A 21,584-nucleotide genomic window follows, 5' to 3' on the forward strand; every position below is an offset into this window, starting at 1 on the left:
GGCTGTGTAAACCGGATGCAACCCAGAAAAAGACGTCCATGCATCTGCATATGCGAACATGATTACCTTGGAAACAACAACATCTTGGACACAGTCTCCAGTTGTTATTATACCTCAGTGGTCTCCTCTGACTGTCTGTTAGCATGCAGCTCCTCAAACTGTTGTTATTATACCTCAGTAGTCTCCTCTGACTGTCTGTTAGCATGCAGCTCCATCCACCCAGGTCTCTGTCACCAACATTACAGCTGTACCTGTAGTTAGTACTACATCCACCCAGGTCTCTGTCACCAACACTACAGCTGTACCTGTAGTTAGTACTACATCCACCCAGGTCTCTGTCACAACACTACAGTTGTACCTGTCGTTAGTACTCCGTCCACCAGAGGGCCTCCTTTGACTCTGTCTCTGTATCTAATGATCTGTGTGATGCTTTCTCTCCTCCTGTGGAATAGAGTAGAGCTGTAGAGTTGTATAATAGTTCATGTAGGTATGTATGTATGTAATATGATATAGAGTCATATCATGTATTATATTATCAAGGCTGGTGGGAGTCATATCATGTAGTATATTATCACACTAAGACTTGTGGGAGTCATATCATGTATTATTTTATCAAACTAAGGCTGGTGGGAGTCATATCATGTATTATATTATCAGACTAAGGCTGGTAGGAGTCACGTGGTGGCCAGTGTTTCTAATCCACTGTGATAAAGAGTTTCACTATCATACAGTATGGTTTGTAATCGTTAAGGACTGGAGAGTCTTTCAGAAGAAAAATAAACTGAGTGGAGCTAAACAGGAAAACCTGAGTGGAGCAAAACAGTAAAACCTGTTTCAGTCTGCTTTCCACCAGACTCTGGGAGATTAATAAACCTTTCAACAGGACAATAACCTAAAACAGAAGACCAAATATACACTGGAGTTGCTTTCCAAGAAGACAGTCAATGTTCCTGAGTGGCCAAGTTACAGTTTTGACTTAAATCTACTTGAAAATCTATGGCAAGACCTGAAAATGGTTGTCTAGCAATGATCAACAACCAATTTGACAAACTTCAAGAATTTTGAAAATAATAATGGTCACGTTGCACAATCCAGGTGTGGAAAGCTCCTAGAGATTTACCCAGAAATACTCACAGCTGTAATCACAGCCAAATGTGCTCCTACAAAGTATTGATTAGGGATGTGAATACTTATGTAAAATCTATATTATATTTCATTTTCAATACATTTGCAAACATTTCTAAAAATATGGGGTATTTTGTACAAATATAAAAATATATTTACTGCATTTCAAATTTAGTCTGTAACACAACAACATTTCTGCTGTTGTCCAACCTGGTCCCACTTTCTGAAGGCACTGTATGTTAAGATGAAAGCTCTAATTGTCAGTCTGCTAGATTACTAAAATGGAAATGTAATAGTAAATAATGTATTGTGTAACTTTGGAGTCATTTTTATTGTAAATAATAATATAATTCTATAATTAAAGATAATCATGAATGAATTGTGAATAATGATGAGTGAGAAAGTTACAGAGGTATAAATATCATACCCCCCCCCAAAAAAATGCTGACCTCCCCTATTAATGGTAATGGTGAGAGGTTAGCATGTCTTGGGGATATGATATAAAATGCTAACCTCCACTATTATTGGTAATGGTGAGAGGTTAGCATGTCTTGGGGGTATGATATTAAAATGCTAACCTCCCCTATTATTGGTAACGGTGAGAGGTTAGCATGTCTTGGGGGTATGATCCTCTGTAACTTTCTCACTCAACATTATTTACCATTCATTAAATTAAAGGTGACATTCTGTACAGTCACCCCATATGAAACATTTCATCTCCAATCCAAAACGCTGGCGTATAGAGACAAATGAAAAGTTGTAGCTTCACTGTCCAAATAAATACGTAAAGGAGTATATAGGAGATAAGAAAAGACAGTGTGTCACGTCACACAGCCTTTAATAGTGACAGGTCACAATGGTACAGTAAGGGTGTGGCGTCATTGTAAACATCGTTGATATTAAGCATCTCAATCACATCACGATAAAGGGAAGGAGTTCCCATAGCTTGTTTGGTGACCCGTTACTCTACTCACAGAACCAAGGTCACATCCGTAGCCCAGCATTTTCATGTCTGTATTTATTCAAATGGATACAACTGGAGAGTAACTTCAAAAGATACTCATAGCATCTCTGAATCTTTATGTGACATTCCTCCTCCAGACCTGATTGGGTGTTAGAAGGCTCCATTACAGCTGCTTCCCTTTGTCACGTTTCCTGTTAGGACCGGCCTGAATCCCAGACGATAAATCTTCCTGAGGTAAAGAGTTACAACGGTCAACAGAATCATCTTCAATGGGATTTTCTTACATTTGCTTGTCTTTATTAATATTGCAGGTCTTCCGGTGTGACCATGCTGAATAAGAGGTTAGACACCACAGTGTATTTCACAACAGGAGGATTTCAAACCAAACCAAATAGAAGGGATGTTATATCCTCTAAATAATCACACTCTCTATCCACCACATCTACATGTGTACTACATTTAGTGTGTATACTTTATACACTTTATACATTAGGTGAAGTAGTCAAAACAAGGGCAGATATTTATGACATAAGCTACTGAAAGAATGTTCATGCTAGTGTTGAAGAGCAGCATGATTGAAGTTGGGCTGAATGCTGTACCTGTTGAGGCAGGTCTGAGGTTGTTGGGGCTGGGTCTTGTTCTGCCCATGTTGAGGCTGGGCCTGGTTCTTCCCATGTTGAGGCTGGGCTGGGTGTGTTGATGTTGGGCCCAGTGCTGCCCCTGTTGTGGCTGGGCTCGGGGTTGTTGATGTTGGGCCAAATGCTACCCCTTTCGAAGCAGGTGTGTGAGTGTTGAGGCTGGGCTGTGGGTTTTGAGGCTGGGCCTGGTATTACCCCTGTTGAGACAGGTCTGAGTGTTTGGAGGCTGGTCCAGGTGCTGCCCCTGTTTAGGCTGGGGCTGATGCTGGTGGCCCTGTTAGACCCTGTGTGCTGGGGCCTCCCGCTCTATTGCCCTGTAGGGTGAAAGGAACCGTACACATAAATAGCAACACAAGAATATAGATGGCGAGAGTAAGCAGTACCTGAACATATAGAAGAGCATGTAGGCACTCCGGGCTCTGGTCCTCAGCACAGTGGCTTCATTGGACATTGACACCTGGCTGTCGTTACAGCAGAACCAGTTCCCACTGGCATGCAATATGTCACTAATGTAGTGCCCTGTGGAACAAGGAAGACAGACTAGAGGTCAAGGGTCAGGCTATTGTGGGTAATAGAGTGTTTTGTAACAGTTAAACAGGTCATTTGGGAGGTATTTTATCTGTTACATGTGTCAAGTTTTGAAATCAGAGATAAACAAATACACATGGCATATAATTAGACATGCCTCTCCATTCTTTTCAATTAAATTGAGCAAACTCTAAACATATTGCAGTGCTTGTTGGGATGACACTTCACTCTGAAGCCTGCAGCCTTGCTAGCTTGGCCGAAATGGCTGTTGGAGGGTCTAATTATCCCCTACCCCAGGGATCCCCAAATGGCGGCCCGCGGGACAAATTTGGCCCAAAAGTGATTTTATTTGGCCCCCTATGTTTTCTGACCAAATAAAACGTAATTGTTAAAAGACTGTAAAAACACCAGCAAATCAGCTCCAAGTGATTTTCATTTTGGAAATCTGTTTCAAAGTATTCCCACGTATAATAAAGAGATATATGTGGTTGTACACAAATGTAAGCAAGGTTTGAAATGAGTCAAATATTATATCTATTTGGCCTTCCTACGGTATATTTGCAGTCTACAAATTATTTGTAATTTTGTTCCACACCCCTTCCCATCTGGCTAAGAAAATAAAAGGACCCGAGGTTGAATCTTGTTGATGATCCCTGGCCTTCACCCTCGATAATGTTCACTCCCTCAGCTTCGGGATGCTTGTGTATACGGCAGAGGCACACGTGAACATGCAAGTTGAGATCCAAGGAGAAGGGAGTGATTTGGAATTCAGCTGATGTCATATGTATTGTGCATCTGCATGTGTGTGTTTGATGGTATTTACTTACCGGAGTTTGCGGAGCCTCCCAAATGAGAGACTACGCCAGTCAGCTGGTAATAACCATTCACTGACTGTACTGGCTTCTGCTTCTGTAGGAAAACACATGTGATCATAGGATTCTCATTTCCTCTACAGTCCACCACACTGTCTACAGTCTACTACAGTACTAGTCTACTACAGGTCTACTACATCGTGTACTCCTCATAAGTATCTCAGTGTTCTGTCATAACTTATTTTTCACTGGTTTCACTCTCTCTCTCTCTCTCTCTCTCTCACCACTGAGGCAGTCAGCAACACTTTCCCTGGTTCCTGCTCATTTGAATCTGAGGGGTCAAATATACATATCAAGAGCTGTGAAAACGTGATCACTTGTCTGAATTGCTCTGGTCTAAAACAGCTCCCATACATCACTAAAAATATCTAAGAAACATTTTAAATTGCAGCTTCGAGCTTCTCTGTCAGAGTGGGTGGCTTGTGTGGTGTTGGAGCAAGAATAGTGTTATGGTGCCATGACCTACCTGAACAGCAGAGGGCACTGTCTTTGGCCTCTCCAGGTGGGCTGGAGACTTGGCTGGCGAGGGTCTGGGGGATGGACCCCTGGATGCTGGGGGCCTGGTTGGTGAGGGCCTGTGGGCTGGCACTGTGCAGGTGTGGCACCATGTCCCCACAGAGGGTGGAGAGCCTCAGCTCCGAAGGAAACAAAAGAGGAGCCTCCAGCTTCTCCAACCCCCCAGGTCCTCCAAACCTCTTCAGATGCAGAACCAGCACACTGCCCAGAGACAGAGAGGAAGAGAGATGAACAGACAGACAATGAAACCAGTCAACAAAGTAACAGATGAGTGAAATTTGTTTGGTGGTGCTCACCTCTAAGTCCTACAACCTGCTCAGGAAGGTAACTACTCCTAAAGGCTCAGGACATTAAACACTGCTAGTACTATGAGAGGTTATAAAGGGACAACTCACAGAGGCAGTGAGTGGAACTGCTCCACCTTTGAGGCGTGGAGGCCTTTACAGCCCTCACAAGTGAATTCAACCTGTTCACTCTGGTTAGAAACAAAAGCATTACATAATGAATGATACCACTACAATAATAAGATAGCGTATTCTGAGGCAGTGGGCAGCTTGCCCTGGGTGTTAGTCTCTACATGCAGGGCTGAGCCCTAAGTGCTGACTTTGAAAGTGAGTGCTAGGCTGCTCAGCAAGGTGCGCTCAGGGCTGAAGTCCAATGAGAGGTGGTTGTAGTCCTCTCTGGTAGACGACTCGCGCCCACAGCTTCAGAAGCAGAGAGAAGAAAAATGCATCAAGTGTGTTTCTGTTTCAGGTCTCTACAATGTTTCTGTTATGCCATGTGTTTTGTAATATTAATATATACTGTATATATATATATATATATATATATATATATATATATATATATATATATATATATACATACAGTGCCTTGCAAAGTATTCGGCCCCCTTGAACTTTGCGACCTTTTGCCACATTCCAGGCTTCAAACATAAAGATATAAAACTGTATTTTTTGTGAAGAATCAACAACAAGTGGGACACAATCATGAAGTGGAACAACATTTATTGGATATTTCAAACTTTTTTAACAAATCAAAAACTGAAAAATTGGGCGTGCAAAATTATTCAGCCCCTTTACTTTCAGTGCAGCAAACTTTCTCCAGAAGTTCAGTGAGGATCTCTGAATTATCCAATATTGACCTAAATGACTAATGATGATAAATACAATCCACCTGTGTGTAATCAAGTCTCCGTATAAATGCACCTGCACTGTGATAGTCTCAGAGGTCCGTTAAAAGCGCAGAGAGCATCATGAAGAACAAGGAACACACCAGGCAGGTCCGAGATACTGTTGTGAAGAAGTTTAAAGCCGGATTTGGATACAAAAAGATTTCCCAAGCTTTAAACATCCCAAGGAGCACTGTGCAAGCGATAATATTGAAATGGAAGGAGTATCAGACCACTGCAAATCTACCAAGACCTGGCCGTCCCTCTAAACTTTCAGCTCATACAAGGAGAAGACTGATCAGAGATGCAGCCAAGAGGCCCATGATCACTCTGGATGAACTGCAGAGATCTACAGCTGAGGTGGGAGACGCTGTCCATAGGACAACAATCAGTCGTATATTGCACAAATCTGGCCTTTATGGAAGAGTGGCAAGAAGAAAGCCATTTCTTAAAGATATCCATAAAAAGTGTAGTTTAATGTTTGCCACAAGCCACCTGGGAGACACACCAAACATGTGGAAGAAGGTGCTCTGGTCAGATGAAACCAAAATTGAACTTTTTGGCAACAATGCAAAACGTTATGTTTGGCGTAAAAGCAACACAGCTCATCTCCCTGAACACACCATCCCCACTGTCAAACATGGTGGTGGCAGCATCATGGTTTGGGCCTGCTTTTCTTCAGCAGGGACAGGGAAGATGGTTAAAATTGATGGGAAGATGAATGGAGCCAAATACAGGACCATTCTGGAAGAAAAACTGATGGAGTCTGCAAAAGACCTGAGACTGGGACGGAGATTTGTCTTCCAACAAGACAATGATCCAAAACATAAAGCAAAATCTACAATGGAATGGTTGAAAAATAAACATATCCAGGTGTTAGAATGGCCAAGTCAAAGTCCAGACCTGAATCCAATCAAGAATCTGTGGAAAGAACTGAAAACTGCTATTCACAAATGCATCCAACCTCACTGAGCTCGAGCTGTTTTGCAAGGAGGAATGGGAAAAAAATTCAGTCTCTCGATGTGCAAAACTGATAGAGACATACCCCAAGCGACTTACAGCTGTAATCGCAGCAAAAGGTGGCGCTACAAAGTATTAACTTAAGGGGGCTGAATAATTTTGCACGCCCAATTTTTCAGTTTTTGATTTGTTAAAAAAAAAGTTTGAAATATCCAATAAATGTCGTTCCACTTCATGATTGTGTCCCACTTGTTGTTGATTCTTCACAAAAAAATACAGTTTTATATCTTTATGTTTGAAGCCTGAAATGTGGCAAAAGGTCGCAAAGATCAAGGGGGCCGAATACTTTCGCAAGGCACTGTATATAGAAAGATCATGTTCTCAGTAGATACATTACACCCAATGGGAGCTCTTACCTGGTACATGTGCGCACCGACACAAGCTGGAACTCCAGCTGGGAAACAGGGCAGGTATAGTTCATCCCGAGTGTCTTCAGAATCATGCCCTCCTCCTTCAGCTGGCACAGCATATTGACAAGTAACTCATGTGCGTCCTATGATGAGGAAGAGAAAGAAACACACCAAGATAAAAGCAAATTAAAAAGAGAAAATGAACCCTTGCAAGAAGAGCACTCGTACACAAGAGAGTAGTGCCTCAGTTACCTGTTGCGTGTCCCCCAGATACTTCAAATCGTATCCCGACAAGGAGTACTTGACCTTCCACATGAGATCGGCTTTTGAGGCCTGGTTTGCCACACTGTCAGGTAAACCCGAACGGTGCACATCAGACAGACACCTGTAGGGGAGACAGAGAGTAAGTTAGCAGCTGACTGGATGGTGTCAACCTACTGGCTTACGCCTGAAGAAGCAGATGAGTAAATACAAATATGTTTTATCTAGTGGCACCCCACCATTAGAAATGTTTCATTCGATTTGATGCAATTTCACCTTTGAGGACAGACAATGAAGCCAAACAACAAAAATGTATTGTTTATTCTCCTAAGATATTTGGTTTGGATACTGCTCTCAATTCCAGAGCATTTTAAGAAACTACCAATGTTCAGTCAATGAGCATTATGGGTCATGTAGTCATTCTACACTTTCCAAATTGGCCTACAAAATGCCTACATCATAATTAGTGTGTCATCGTTGTTCCTCTTGGTTATGAAGATTCCAAAAACAAAAAGAAACTGGAAAATAAACCATAAATACAATACCCAGCAAAATATGAAGTGGTTAAGGTTAGGAAAAGGATTAGTGAAAGTGCTATCTTAACCTGCTACGACAATCCCTTTCTGTAGAAGTGGCGTGAAAAGAGTGTCCCTTCTTTAATTTATGACCACAATTAATGCGTGTGTGGGGTGAGTGTCTGCTTTTGAGACTTCCCTTACCTGAGCAGGTTGGAGAAGGGGGAGGAGCTCCAGAGTTGTTCCTGGTGCAGGATTTCCTTTGAGAAGGAAGGCAGGACCAGGAGGCACTGCAGGGTGGCGTTAAGGAAGCAAGTGTTGCCAATGTTAGGCAACCTGTGAAGAAGAAGCAGCCATCAGTACACACATAGAGATTAATCATAACCTTCATATCTCTATAAAGGGATGATAATGGCAGGGGATAAGGGATACATTATATTTAACACAAAGAAGTGGATGTCCTTTAGACCAAGATTGACATAATTCATGGGTTTATAAATATCTAATAAAACGGACATGCTCGATAGTAAGCCTTATCCCCATAGTATATCAGACACTGATCTCTAAACAATAAAGAACTTATATTCAATGCATTTGCAGTGTGTTGTGGTTTACCCAAGAAGTTCCATGTTGACCAGTTCCCCCCGTTCTCCTCTGGCCCCCTGGGTCTCTTCTGACCCTCTGGTGGCTGAGCTGGCCCTGGGAAGAGTCATGCTTCTGGTGGCTGAGCTGGCCCTGGGAAGAGTCATGCTTCTGGTGGCTGAGACTGGTCTCTGGGGCATTGGACTAGAGTGTTCCTGAAGAGACAGAGGTCTGGAGGAAGGAGAGAAACAGGTCTAACGCCTCCAACACAGAGATATTATCACTCTACACAGTCTCTCTATTAAATACTGTACTGTCCTATAAACACAGCTGAGTACTGCTGTCCATATCAATGCAGTGTACCAAGTAGACCAGGCCAATAGGTTAGTACTCTCTTTATCCACTAGATGTAGACAGAAGAGGCTAAAACTACAGTTTCAGGAAAATAACTTTCTGGGACTGTGTTTATCAAGTATCTCAGAGTAGGAGTCTGATCTAGGACCAGTTTTGCATTTTAGATCATAGATCAATGAATCAGATTATTATGGACAGAGAGGACCTGATCCTAGATTAGCACTCATACTGTTGATTAACACTGGCCCTGGTCTGGTAGCACTAAACCCAACTCTCCAAAGAGACTCTAGGATGGCACTGTACTTTATGTTTGGATTACCTGACTGTTGTGCCCTCCTGACTGGTGTCTCCATGACGGTCCAGAGGGTTGGTAGGAGAGGGAGAACTAGGGTGGGACACCACTGGAGAGGATTTCACTGGGGAAGGGTTTTTGGCAGGTGACCGGGGTACAGAGGGTTGTTTAGCAGGAGAGCAAGGCTGAGAGGAACATTTAACAGGAGAGGGAGGTGGATGGAGGGAGGAGAGTTGGTCAGAGGGTGAGGGGTCAGAGGTAGCGGAGCCATTCCGTTCAGAACAGTCAGATGGAATTGGAGAGGGGGATGAAGTGCCCCTCTCCTTCTTCTTTCTTGTCTTCTGCTCCACATCAACTGAATTTGCTTTCTGACGTTTTTTCTGTTGATAAGAAAATGTGATAGTGATAAATACTTTCCCCCCCAGATCCCCAGCCAATGGAAGAGGGGGGTCATAAGAGTAGGAAGAGGTTGGCCTAAATGGAGAATCATAGGTATCTATCCTAAACCTCAAATAACACAGTATAGACAGGTTACATTGAGTGACATTTGCAATAGCCGAACTTCATGTACATTTCATGTACACTTTTTACATATTCGTCAATCAGAACGTAATTTTACTTTTATTCTTCCCACTAGGTTTAAGAGAAAAATACTACTCCAGAATTATAGTAGTTGTTAATTGATTAAATGACCTGATTTCATACCTTTTTGCACCAGCAGAAACAAGCCATGTCGATAACAAATGAAGACTGATACATTTCCTCATTAACCCATTGTTCAAATTGGCTTTAAGACCATTGTGATGTCATCGGTCATGTATGACACCACCATCTGGCAACCCAATCTATAACATTTTACATTATATTGTTCAATGAACAAATGTTTTATTGAAGAGCAAAGTCATGCAGTATACATACAATATTGTAGATAATATGCTCCATTGTATTCTTGTTTCTTTTTATATCCATTTTTTGTATGTTTCATTAAACGTAGGACCACAATAAATTCATCTTCATCTTACAAGTTTTTTGATAGTTTCCATGTTGTTTGTGGTTTGGTCATCGGTTTATTTAAATACTAAATGCTTTTTCTCTTATTCACCAGCAGATGGACAAAGGGTTGGTTAAAAGAATGTGAACAGGTGATAGAGATTTAGCCTAAACCTCAAACAACAATCCAGATTGGTTATGGACAGTTTTCCGTATTCAATCTTGCCCTGAGGGCAGCTCTGTCTCAAGGACATAATGAATGTGATTGGTTCAATTAAAGCTCAATGGTCAGTGGGCAGAGCTTACAGTGCCCAGTGCGTGTTAAATAAACTTGCTAGGTGGTGTTGAATGGAAGGCATAACACAAGGTTGCTGGAATGAATTTTGTTTTCTAATCTCACTCCAACCCCTAAATAATTATTCTTACCTAAATTTAACCCAACCCTAGCTAGAGTCCCAGGTCTGTTTAGTGCTGTCTTGCCAACTCCTACTAGCTATAGTCCCAGGTCTGTTTAGTGCTGTCTTGCCAACTCCTACTAGCTAAATCCCAGGTCTGTTTAGTGCTGTCTTGCCAACTCCTACTAGCTAGAGTCCCAGGTCTGTTTAGTGCTGTCTTGCCAACTCCTACTAGCTAGAGTCCCAGGTATGTTTAGTGCTGTCTTGCCAACTCCTACTAGCTAGAGTCCCAGGTCTGTTTAGTGCTGTCTTGCCAACTCCTAGCTAGTGTCCCAGGTCTGTTTAGTGCTGTCTTGCCAACTCCCACTAGCTAGAGTCCCAGGTCTGTTTAGTGCTGTCTTGCCAACTCCTACTAGCTAGTGTCCCAGGTCTGTTTAGTGCTGTCTTGCCAACTCCTACTAGCTAGAGTCCCAGGTCTGTTTAGTGCTGTCTTGTCAACTCCTCCAGTGGTTCTTTCTTAAAAAGTTGCATCATACTGCAGCACAACTTGCGGGCTGCCGCAGAATTCTATGGCACATTATTTATTATTTTAGTGTCAGACATTGTTGCCATTAACGCTCGTTAGAGCTAGTTTGACCACCAGAGAGCATCTTTGAGAAACATTTGACCGTTTTTAATATGAAACTAATCGTTGGATAACAGATCTGCTCTCGGAACTCATTTACACACGTTACTGTGTGTGTTTCAATTCTCTCTCACACATACACACTCACCCTCTATAACCACTTTTATATTTACAGTGGTGATGGACAGCTGGAGGCATTTTGTTGTGAATTCTGAAAACAAGCCAACCTAACTCAGAAATACATTTCACTGGTTGCCATGGTGAATAATCCAATAATAATTGGTTGGACACATGAAAGGAAACAAAGAGTTTACCGGAAACTCAAAATGAAAATACTAGCAGATCAATACAGATCAGCAAATTACAATAGTAGATCTAATTACATTTAGAGGATTCTAAATTAATATCTAATGGGCTTTTATACAATGATAATGCAGGGATAATAATAAATTCATATATTTGTAGGGGTTGGACAAATCTGGTTTTAGAGTACTTAAGCATTGAATACATTGAAGTTTGCCCATTTTGGCCATTAGGCTACACTTTACAATAGGACTCATCTCTGACTGCCTGCAACATCTACTGTGGTACAATATAAATATATTTTTGAATTACTTTTTAAAAATGTATATGTTTATTAAGTTGTCTTGCTTTTCTCAGAGCAGCACAAAACGGTGCTGAAATAGTTGACCATACGCAGGTAGGCTTTTGCTTCAAATCCTATTGTAACAATTGGATGACATTGGGAGTTTCAGTAAGCAACAATTTGTTGCCTTCATTAGCCTACTTTATTCTTAAAATAACTCCAGCACATAAAAGAGAAAGGAGCCTTAATTAATTAACAATAAAGGGATTTAATTCACAAATGCATTTGACTGTACTTAATATTGGCCATCAACCAGAAACACACTGTGGTAGAAACATGTTATTGATTATTATTTAATTTTTTACTATTTCAAAATGCACACGTTTAATAAGCTACTGTGCAGTCTGACAAGTAAACATAGCCCACAGTACATAGTGAACATAGCCCACAGTACATAGTAAACATAGCCCACAGTACATAGTAAACATAGCCCACAGTACATAGTAAACATAGCCCACAGTACATAGTAAACATAGCCCACAGTACATAGTAAACATGGCCCACAGTACATAGTAAACATGGCCCACAGTACATAGTAAACATGGCCCACAGTACATAGTAAACATAGCCCACAGTACATAGTAAACATAGCCCACAGTACATAGTAAATATGGCAAAGATGCTTAATTCCTTACATAAGGGAGAGCAGGCCATGTCAAGACATTCTCAGTGACCTCAAGAACTCATTAACTCTGTCTTGAATGTTTTTCCGGGTTGCATCAGTCTTGGTTACAGTATTAATGATGAACACCTGGAGGTTCACTGGTCAGCCACATTTGCCTCGGGATCCATCCCAGTTGGGGCGGCATGTAGTCTAGTGGTTAGAGCGTTGGGCCAGTAACCGGAAGGTTGTTGAATCAAATCCCTGAGCTGACAAGGTAAAAATCTGTTGTTCTGTACCTGAACAAGGCAGTTAACCCACTGTTCCTAGGACATCATTGTAAATAAGAATTTGTTCTTAAATGACTTGCCTAGTTAAATAAAAAATACAAGTATCTGTCTCTGCAAATAATGAGTGATAGGGATTCACGTGCACCTTCATCAGATGAGCAGAATGGTACTGCTCTGCGTCCCCATCGATTGTGGTGTCCTATGATAGAAATGGTAGATCAATTAAGAATTAAAAGTGACTCCAACACACAAATGCTGCGAACAGAAACACATTTTAAGAATGTAGCAAAACCAACCGCTTTCATGGGAACCATTGTGTTTTATGGGTGTGGCCCGTTGTCCAGCCCTTTGTCCACCGATCTCCACAGACGGTTGTCTGCATGGTCGTTTGCTCTGCAAAAACACATTCATGTTTTTAGTACACAAGTATCGATTGTATTACACAGTATGCCTACACATATATATGTTAAGAATATAATTAAACATTTTCATTTGTCTTAGAATAAAAACCTAATCTAACTGCAGTTTCAGTCAGTAATATGCTACTGTCCAGTTACAGCTTCGTCTGACCAAGTGGAAACAAAAAAATAAGATTTTTAATCATTTGTGATTCAGTACATGTTCAGTGGTGGAAGAGACCCTCTGTAGTTGCTGCAGTGTGTCTGGGGCTGCTGTGTGTTCTCCTACTGGCTGGGATCATAGTCCTGTCTGTCTACTGTAAGTTTACAATGTTTTTACTGAGACTTAAGTAGCCTCCTTAATCATACTTACTCATTAATGGTGTTTTAGTTACATGTTTGATGAACTTTTCCCTTTTACAGATGGAGTCATTGATCACCACGACTCAACACAGATAGACCAGCTACAGACCAGTTACAACAACCTGACTAAAGAGAGAGGCCAGCTACAGGACAGCAACAGCCTTCTGACTAAAGAGAGAGACCAGCTACAGGACAGCAACAGCCTTCTGACTAAAGAGAGAGACCAGCTGAAGACCAGTTACAACAACCTGATTAAAATGAGAGACCAGCTACAGACAGAGATATTTTCTTAGTGGGAGGCTTACCAATCTCAGTGAGTAAACCTACTGTCATACATTTTCATAAATCCCAAACACTTTATCGTGTGTCTGAATTTTTTATAAAGTATCCAGCGTGATAAGTTGAAGGAAATTCATGTTTTCATCTTGAAGAACAAACCTGTCCTGAAGGCTGGCAGAAGTTAAAATCCAGTTGGTACTTCCTGTCTACTGAGACTAAAACCTGGAAGGAGAGCAGACCTGGTGATTAGATAGAGAGAGAGAGATAGATATGATCATGCATATACTGTACTTAAATATATTTACTGTATATATTTATCTTTCTCAATGAAAGACATTTCTCTTCAACCTCAAGAAGAGAGTCTGGATTGGTCTGACTGACTCTGTTATTGAGGGGACCTGGAAATGGGTGGACGGCACCCCACTGACCACAGGGTGAGAGATGATAACTAATCTGTCAATAAGGCTCCATTCAAACATTTTCTATACAGGTTATTGTCACTGATGGCAGCAATCAACAAAGTTAACTGTAAAATGAAACATGTCTGTATATTATTAGGGATTGTGATGTTCTAACTGTGATGTCTTATAGTTTTTAACCCTGTAGGTACTGGTATTAACCATGATATCTGACTGTTGTTAACCCTGTAGGTACTGGTATTAACCATGATATCTGACTGTTATTAACCCTGTAGGTACTGGTATTAACCATGATATCTGACTGTTATTAACCCTGTAGGTACTGGTATTAACCATGATATCTGACTGTTATTAACCCTGTAGGTACTGGTATTAACCATGATATCTGACTGTTATTAACCCTGTAGGTACTGGTATTAACCATGATATCTGACTGTTATTAACCCTGTAGGTACTGGTATTAACCATGATATCTGACTGTTTTGAACCCTGTAGGTACTGGTATTAACCATGATATCCGACTGTTATTAACCCTGTAGGTACTGGTATTAACCATGATATCTGACTGTTATTAACCCTGTAGGTACTGGTATTAACCATGATATCTGACTGTTATTAATCCTGTAGGTACTGGTATTAACCATGATATCTGACTGTTATTAACCCTGTAGGTACTGGTATTAACCATGATATCTGACTGTTATTAACCCTGTAGGTACTGGTATTAACCATGATATCTGACTGTTTTTAACCCTGTAGGTACTGGTATTAACCATGATATCTGACTGTTATTAACCCTGTAGGTACTGGTATTAACCATGATATCTGACTGTTATTAACCCTGTAGGTACTGGTATTAACCATGATATCTGACTGTTATTAACCCTGTAGGTACTGGTATTAACCATGATATCTGACTGTTATTAACCCTGTAGGTACTGGTATTAACCATGATATCTGACTGTTATTAACCCTGTAGGTACTGGTAATAACCATGATATCTGACTGTTATTAACCCTGTAGGTACTGGTATTAACCATGATATCTGACTGTTATTAACCCTGTGGGTACTGGTATTAACCATGATATCTGACTGTTATTAACCCTGTAGGTACTGGTATTAACCATGATATCTGACTGTTGTTAACCCTGTAGGTACTGGTATTAACCATGATATCTGACTGTTGTTAACCCTGTAGGTACTGGTATTAACCATGATATCTGACTGTTTTTAACCCTGTAGGTACTGGTATTAACCATGATATCTGACTGTTGTTAACCCTGTAGGTACTGGTATTAACCATGATATCTGACTGTTTTTAACCCTGTAGGTACTGATATTAACCATGATATCTGACTGTTTTTAACCCTGTAGGTACTGGTATTAACCATGATATCTGACTGTTTTTAACCCTGTAGGTACTGGTGTTAACCATGATATCTGACTGTTTTTAACCCTGTAGGTACTGGTATTAACCATGATATCTGACTGTTTTTAACCCTGTAGGTACTGGTATTAACCATGATATCTGACTGTTTTTAACCCTGTAGGTACTGGTATTAACCATGATATCTGACTGTTATTAACCCTGTAGGTACTGGTATTAACCATGATATCTGACTGTTGTTAACCCTGTAGGTGCTGGTCTCCACATCAGCCTGATAATGGTGATGGCAAACACATACAGCAGCCTTCAATGTGCACAACTTCCTCCTTCATTCTCTCTCTCTCTGTCTTTCTCTCACACACACTCACACCTGCACATACACACATGCATACACATATTGTTGTATTTGTTTGTAGTTCAACATGAAGTCAGTACAGTTTACATTGAGCATACACATAATTTCCAATTGAAATATATTCAACAGATATTTACATGCTCCAATTTAGGCCTGGTGATGACATTCTCAACAGTACCAAACCACCATTACATACACTGTATAGGAGGTGACTGTATCACCAATCAATGAGTGTAGTAGAGATATCAAAGGATGTTACCTAATAATCTTTGACAGTCGGTCTTTGTTGTCAAGTTACATATAAGCACAATAACAAATGCTCTATTTGACTGCTCCCCTATATGGTCCCAAAAGAGGGAGGGGAAGTGGATATTTTCAGTGGTTCAACCAGCTGTCACTCAAAATTATCAACCAATCATGTTCATCCTCTCTGGTTAAAACTACCCACCCTCAATATCCACTTGGAGCAGTTTGTAGTGTCACATCTATTGTCTGGACATTATAATGACCCATGTTTGTAGTTCTGGACCTCCTGAACATGTTGATGTATATTTGGGAGTAAACAGAGGGTCCAAATCAGCAGAAAGGTGAAAGGAAGGAGGAGTTCTGGAAACTCCCTGAATTATCTTGGGGCTGTTACATATGATATTTAATATATGTTAACAGCTAGTCTTTGTTCTCCACTTCCCCTCTATGATCTATATCTTCCTGGTATGATAGTGTCCTGTCCATCATCACAAATAGCAAGTCCCATTCCCTGGACAGGAGGACTGTGTTGAGATATACTCTGGACAAGATGACCATGTAGAGACATGGAATGATGACAATTGTCACAAATATCATAACTGGATCTGTGAGAAAGCTGTGAAACAAACAGAGTCTCTCTCTCTCTCTCTCATAATTATTATGTTGATTGATAACTGTTCTGTAGGTTTTCAGTCCAAACCTAATTTAGCATATCTGATTCAGCCAGTTAAGGTCTTGTTGAGCAGCTAATTAGTAGAACCATGTGTGATAAATAAGGTTTGGACTGAAAACACACATGATGGTAGATCTCCTGGAGGAGGGTTGGGCAGTCCTGGGTTTAGTGATGCTTTCACCTAGTGGTTAAAGTGAGAGATGAATTCACCATAGAGGTGAAATAGTGGTAGTACACACTCTGTCTCAAGACATTGGATAATACAATCCCGGGGAGGGACCTTGGACCATCTCCTAATAGGGTTGAAAGGAGGAGAGGAGATAGAGACAGAGGAGGAAGAAGACAATTAAGAGAATGAGGAAGACAAATAATAGTTGTGTTTAGATTTAGAGGAGAGTATGTAGACATACTTATTTTTATTAGAAACATGTCATGTGATTTGCAGTAGGCTTATGCTTAGTAAAAAGAAAGTGGGTCCAATTATTAACGTGTGATCATCACTTTAATAATAAGAATAACAAAGTCACAGATCAATAAATAAAGGAACAATGTTCTTTAACAAGGTCGACCAGCTTCCTGATTGAATGTGATTGGATACTTAAAACAGTGTGACCTCGACACACAGAGGGCAGAACAGTGCTGAGATGGCACACACACACACACACACACACACACACACACACACACACACACACACACACACACACACACACACACACACACACACACACACACACACACACACACACACAACAATGCTAATGAAAGGTGAGAATGACTCACAACCTTCACTGTACAAGGGACAACATGTAGGTTACCAATGACAACACCAAGCACCAGTGGAGCTGAGAACAGGTGAAACAGATCAGGACGTGACAGGAAATAGCTTTTGATTTCTATGATATAGCCTACAGTAGCCTATATGTGGTGCTCAATGCAGGCATACATTGCAGGAGACTTTTAAAACGTTTTACATTATGAAGATATTGACATTCATTCATAATTTTTTATTTGGTCTGTAACATCATGGGCCAAATAGGTGACTGTAAATGGTATTGTATTGTATTATGCCAGACACCACTCTACAAAATAAAATGTGTTATTACCATACAGAGAATTAGACTATGTAGGCTACGCCTCTGCCTATAAACGTATTTACATATTCAAACCTGTCTCAAAATACAACATCGCCCCTTTAATTAAGACATAAGCTTTTTACCTGACTGGCTTTTCAAAGACAGCTTGAAGTGTAGGCTCCTCGTTTTGTGCTCCTATACCCATACTAATGTATAACTGGGCTAATAACTCGTAAACTAGCAAAGAATATCAACAAATGTGCACACGAGCCGCTCTGATCTGAACTGATGTGAAAAGCGCGTTCACTCCTGGGTGATTGAAAGACCAGTCTTGCGCAACCCCCTGCCAATTAAATTCTACTCCGTTGTGCTGTGGCTCTGCCAACAACAAAATCACAGACTCAATCTTGGACAATTTGATTTGTTATGTTTTGTTGCATTGTAAATAGGCTGACATAATATTGATTCGATCCCTGATAAAACATTGATCTATATAGTGCAAACTAATGGGGTTGAACTCAGTGAAGTTCAATCTCTTCCACCTCTGTGTAGCATGGCGTTTCTTCTGTGCAGCAGTCCTGGAGGAAGTGCGCGGCCGCTTAGTTCAGAGGGATCATGGCTGTCCGCAACACAGTCTGTTTTTGATTTGTGGCCTGTGTTTTCAGGACAGAGGCAGTACATAATACCTACATAGAATGTGAATAATGACATTAAGGATACGTCTCAATTGTCACCCTATTCCCTGTATAGTGAACTACTTTTGACCAGGGTCCATCACTATGTAGGAAAAAGGGTTCAATTTGGGACACAGAGTTTAGGGATGTTTTTGCTGGATCACCTATTGTATTTCAGTTGATTTCAACATGTGTTGCTGTGCCAACTCATATTTAGCCATACCACTAACTTCCTTTAATAACAGCTTCCTGTCTTTCTGTCTGTCTGTCTGTCTGTCTGTCTATGGTTGGTGGTTATTAGCAGACCTGTGCCACATATTCATTAGGGCACACCATCGTAAAATGTTTTACAACGGCAAAACAAAACACTTTATTCTTATTGGACAGGTACAGTTAGTCCCTCCCTGTTTCAGTTTGCTATCTTACATTTGGTTCCTAATGAATATGACCCAAATACTTTAGCTGTGCTTGGTTGAGATTGCCTGGCTTAATAGAAGCAATAGAATAGCCCCAAACGCTCAGAATATTTGACAGATTTCTAATAATATTTAAACAAAGGTTATTAGTTATTTAAATCATCCAGAGACATTATTAAGATGTATACATCCAATATCTTAATCAGCGATATAGAGTAGTAAGAGATCATATAAGAGGGTGTGTGTCTGGTGTATGTATTTGTATTTGCATTTATTATGGGTCCTCATTAGTTCCTGAGAGAATGTAGGAGAGGATTGTGGTATGTTATCGTGTGTGTGTATGCATGTGTCTGTGCATATGTTTGTGTTGCTTCACAGTATGCGGGTGGAACTTACCCCAGAAGACCAGGAAATTACTCAGGAATCAGGAAAAAAAGGTGGGAAGAAGGTGTCCCAACACTAACCAGCCAGGACATGTTACTGTATAACCAGCCAGGACATGTTACTGTATAACCAGCCAGGACATGTAACTGTATAACCAGCCAGGACATGTTACTGTATAACCAACCAGGACATGTTACTGTATAACCAGCCAGGACATGTTACTGTATAACCAGCCAGGACATGTTACTGTATAACCAGCCAGGACATGTAACTGTATAACCAGCCAGGACATGTTACTGTATAACCAGCCAGGACATGTTACTGTATAACCAGCCAGGACATGTCACTGTATAACCAGCCAGGACATGTTACTGTATAACCAGCCAGGACATGTTACTGTATAACCAGCCAGGACATGTTACTGTATAACCAGCCAGGACATGTTACTGTATAACCAGCCAGGACATGTTACTGTATAACCAGACATGACATGTTACTGTTTCTGTTCCACAAATCCCCACCTACAACAGGGTCAAAAGAATGGCCAGCTACATAACAGTTACAACACCCTTACTGAAGAGAGAGAGACCAGCTACAGACTAGCTAAGACCACCTGACCAGAGAGAGACCAGCTACAGACCAGTTATAACAACTTAACTGAAGAGAGAGACAAGCTACAAACCAGTTACAACACCCTGACTAAAGAGAGAGACCAGCTGCAAACCAGTTACAACAATTTAACTGAAAAGAGAGACAAGCTACAAACCAGTTACAACACCCTGACTAAAGAGAGAGACCAGCTACAAATAAGTTATAACACCCTGACTAAAGAGAGAGACCAGCTACAGACAAGCTACAACAACTTAACTGAAGGGAGAGGCAAGCTACAAACCAGTTACAACACCCTGACTAAAGAGAGAGACCAGCTACAGACAAGCTACAACATCTTGACTAAAGAGAGAGACCAGTTACAGAGGAAGAGAGATGATTTTGAAGGTTGGTACTACATCTTGACCAAGACTAAAAACTGGAGAGACAGCAGACAGGACTGTACCAACAGAGCCTTGAGGCCTCACGTATCGATACTACCTCTACTTAACCCATCAGAGTCTCAGCTCTGTTTCGTCCATAGTTTACCACCATTTCAGTCCCCTTCATCGTAGAAACGGCCTGCAGAACCGAAGGAACCTTTACCGTCCGAGCCACCAACGATCGCAGATTCAATTCTTCCTTCCCTGCCAACATCTCCATGGTGACTGGGGGCGGTGCAGGCAACGGTACGGTGAGCCTCATGGTGCCCGCCAGCACCCAATCAGGAACGTATGTACTGTATCCCTGTCCTTTGTCAGCAAAGCAAGGGTCTTGTTTCAAAACTCTAAAATGTCTTCCTTTTCTCATATCCTCTCTCCCTCACAGCCACTGATTTGAAAGGAATTGGTTGCTGTAAGCTACCCTTTGTTATCAGCTACATTATAGCTCTCTCTATCTATCTCCTCTCCCTCTTCCCCCCCTTTTCCTTCCCTTCCTTCCTCCCTACAGGAGACAGATTTTACCACTCCCCAGAATGGGCTACCAGGCTTCTCCTCCAAGGGACCAGGCTTCTGGACTAGAAGCCTAGTTTCGATTGCTCCTACAGTTTTGTTTCGGTACAGCAGTTTAACGGACGCTTGACCCAGAAAGCAATTTTCCATACACGGCCACATAGAGAATCCAGATTTGAACATTTCAAATAAAACACTTTAGTCATCACCTTTGTGCACAAAACATCTATTGAATTATTCAAATAATTGTCACTGAGGGAGATTTGTTTTAAACATTAAGTATTCATCCTATGTCTGCCTTGTTATTGGATTACATTATGACATCTATGCTGCTCACTCTGCTCCCTGTGCACACTGAGTCATAGTGCACATGTGATGTTGGAGAGTGTAAACAGGATGCAACCCGGATATAGAAGTCCATCTGCGTATGCGAAGGTGAATAACTTGAAAACAATGGGCGGACATCTTGGACACAGTCTCCAGTTCTTATTATACCTCAGTGGTCTCCTCTGACTGCCCGGTAGCATGTAGCACCTCAAACTGGCAGCTCTCTGCCAACCTCCCCGACAGTGTTAAGAACATCATTACAACCATAGGATCCTATTGTTCTAAGATTAACTTAGCCTTAATATGCTTT

The 21,584-nt window shown here is 41.1% G+C and overlaps 1 protein-coding gene and 1 long non-coding RNA gene across 3 annotated transcripts; both read right to left on the reverse strand.

Moving 5' to 3' along the window:
• Window positions 1–1,946: 1,946 nt before the first annotated feature.
• Window positions 1,947–11,448, reverse strand: LOC116360194 (ubiquitin carboxyl-terminal hydrolase 37). Its single transcript, XM_031815063.1, has 13 exons — window positions 11,347–11,448; window positions 9,216–9,568; window positions 8,576–8,773; window positions 8,165–8,296; window positions 7,437–7,569; window positions 7,191–7,327; window positions 5,248–5,347; window positions 5,039–5,118; window positions 4,594–4,844; window positions 4,083–4,164; window positions 3,111–3,246; window positions 2,689–3,041; window positions 1,947–2,318 (listed from the first exon to the last, which is right to left on the reverse strand). The coding sequence occupies exons 3-11, from the start codon at window positions 8,740–8,742 to the stop codon at window positions 3,234–3,236; spliced, it is 1,095 nt and encodes a 364-aa protein (XP_031670923.1). The 5' UTR covers window positions 8,743–8,773; window positions 9,216–9,568; window positions 11,347–11,448; the 3' UTR covers window positions 1,947–2,318; window positions 2,689–3,041; window positions 3,111–3,233.
• A 584-nt stretch (window positions 11,449–12,032) lies between these two features.
• LOC109877210 (uncharacterized) lies at window positions 12,033–20,882 on the reverse strand. 2 transcript variants are annotated; one of them, XR_002253155.2, is made up of 4 exons: window positions 18,076–19,581; window positions 13,935–14,014; window positions 13,032–13,128; window positions 12,033–12,934 (listed from the first exon to the last, which is right to left on the reverse strand). It is a non-coding gene; the product is annotated as an uncharacterized LOC109877210 (long non-coding RNA). The 2 variants fall into 2 exon arrangements; XR_004206894.1 differs by having other exon boundaries at window positions 13,935–20,882.
• Window positions 20,883–21,584: the final 702 nt, after the last annotated feature.

This window comes from Oncorhynchus kisutch, unplaced genomic scaffold, assembly GCF_002021735.2.
Source record: "Oncorhynchus kisutch isolate 150728-3 unplaced genomic scaffold, Okis_V2 Okis07a-Okis12b_hom, whole genome shotgun sequence".
Classification (NCBI taxonomy): Eukaryota; Metazoa; Chordata; class Actinopteri; order Salmoniformes; family Salmonidae; genus Oncorhynchus; species Oncorhynchus kisutch.

Excerpts from the sequence above, each read along its gene's own strand:
- LOC116360194 (XM_031815063.1), bottom strand. The coding sequence starts at position 8,742 with ATGCCCCAGAGACCAGTCTCAGCCACCAGAAGCATGACTCTTCCCAGG. Across the intron at positions 7,328-7,436 it reads ATCTGGGGGACACGCAACAG|GACGCACATGAGTTACTTGT; the intron begins GTAACTGAGGCA and ends TCCTCATCATAG. Across the intron at positions 5,348-7,190 it reads TCGGTGCGCACATGTACCAG|CTGTGGGCGCGAGTCGTCTA; the intron begins GTAAGAGCTCCC and ends CTGCTTCTGAAG.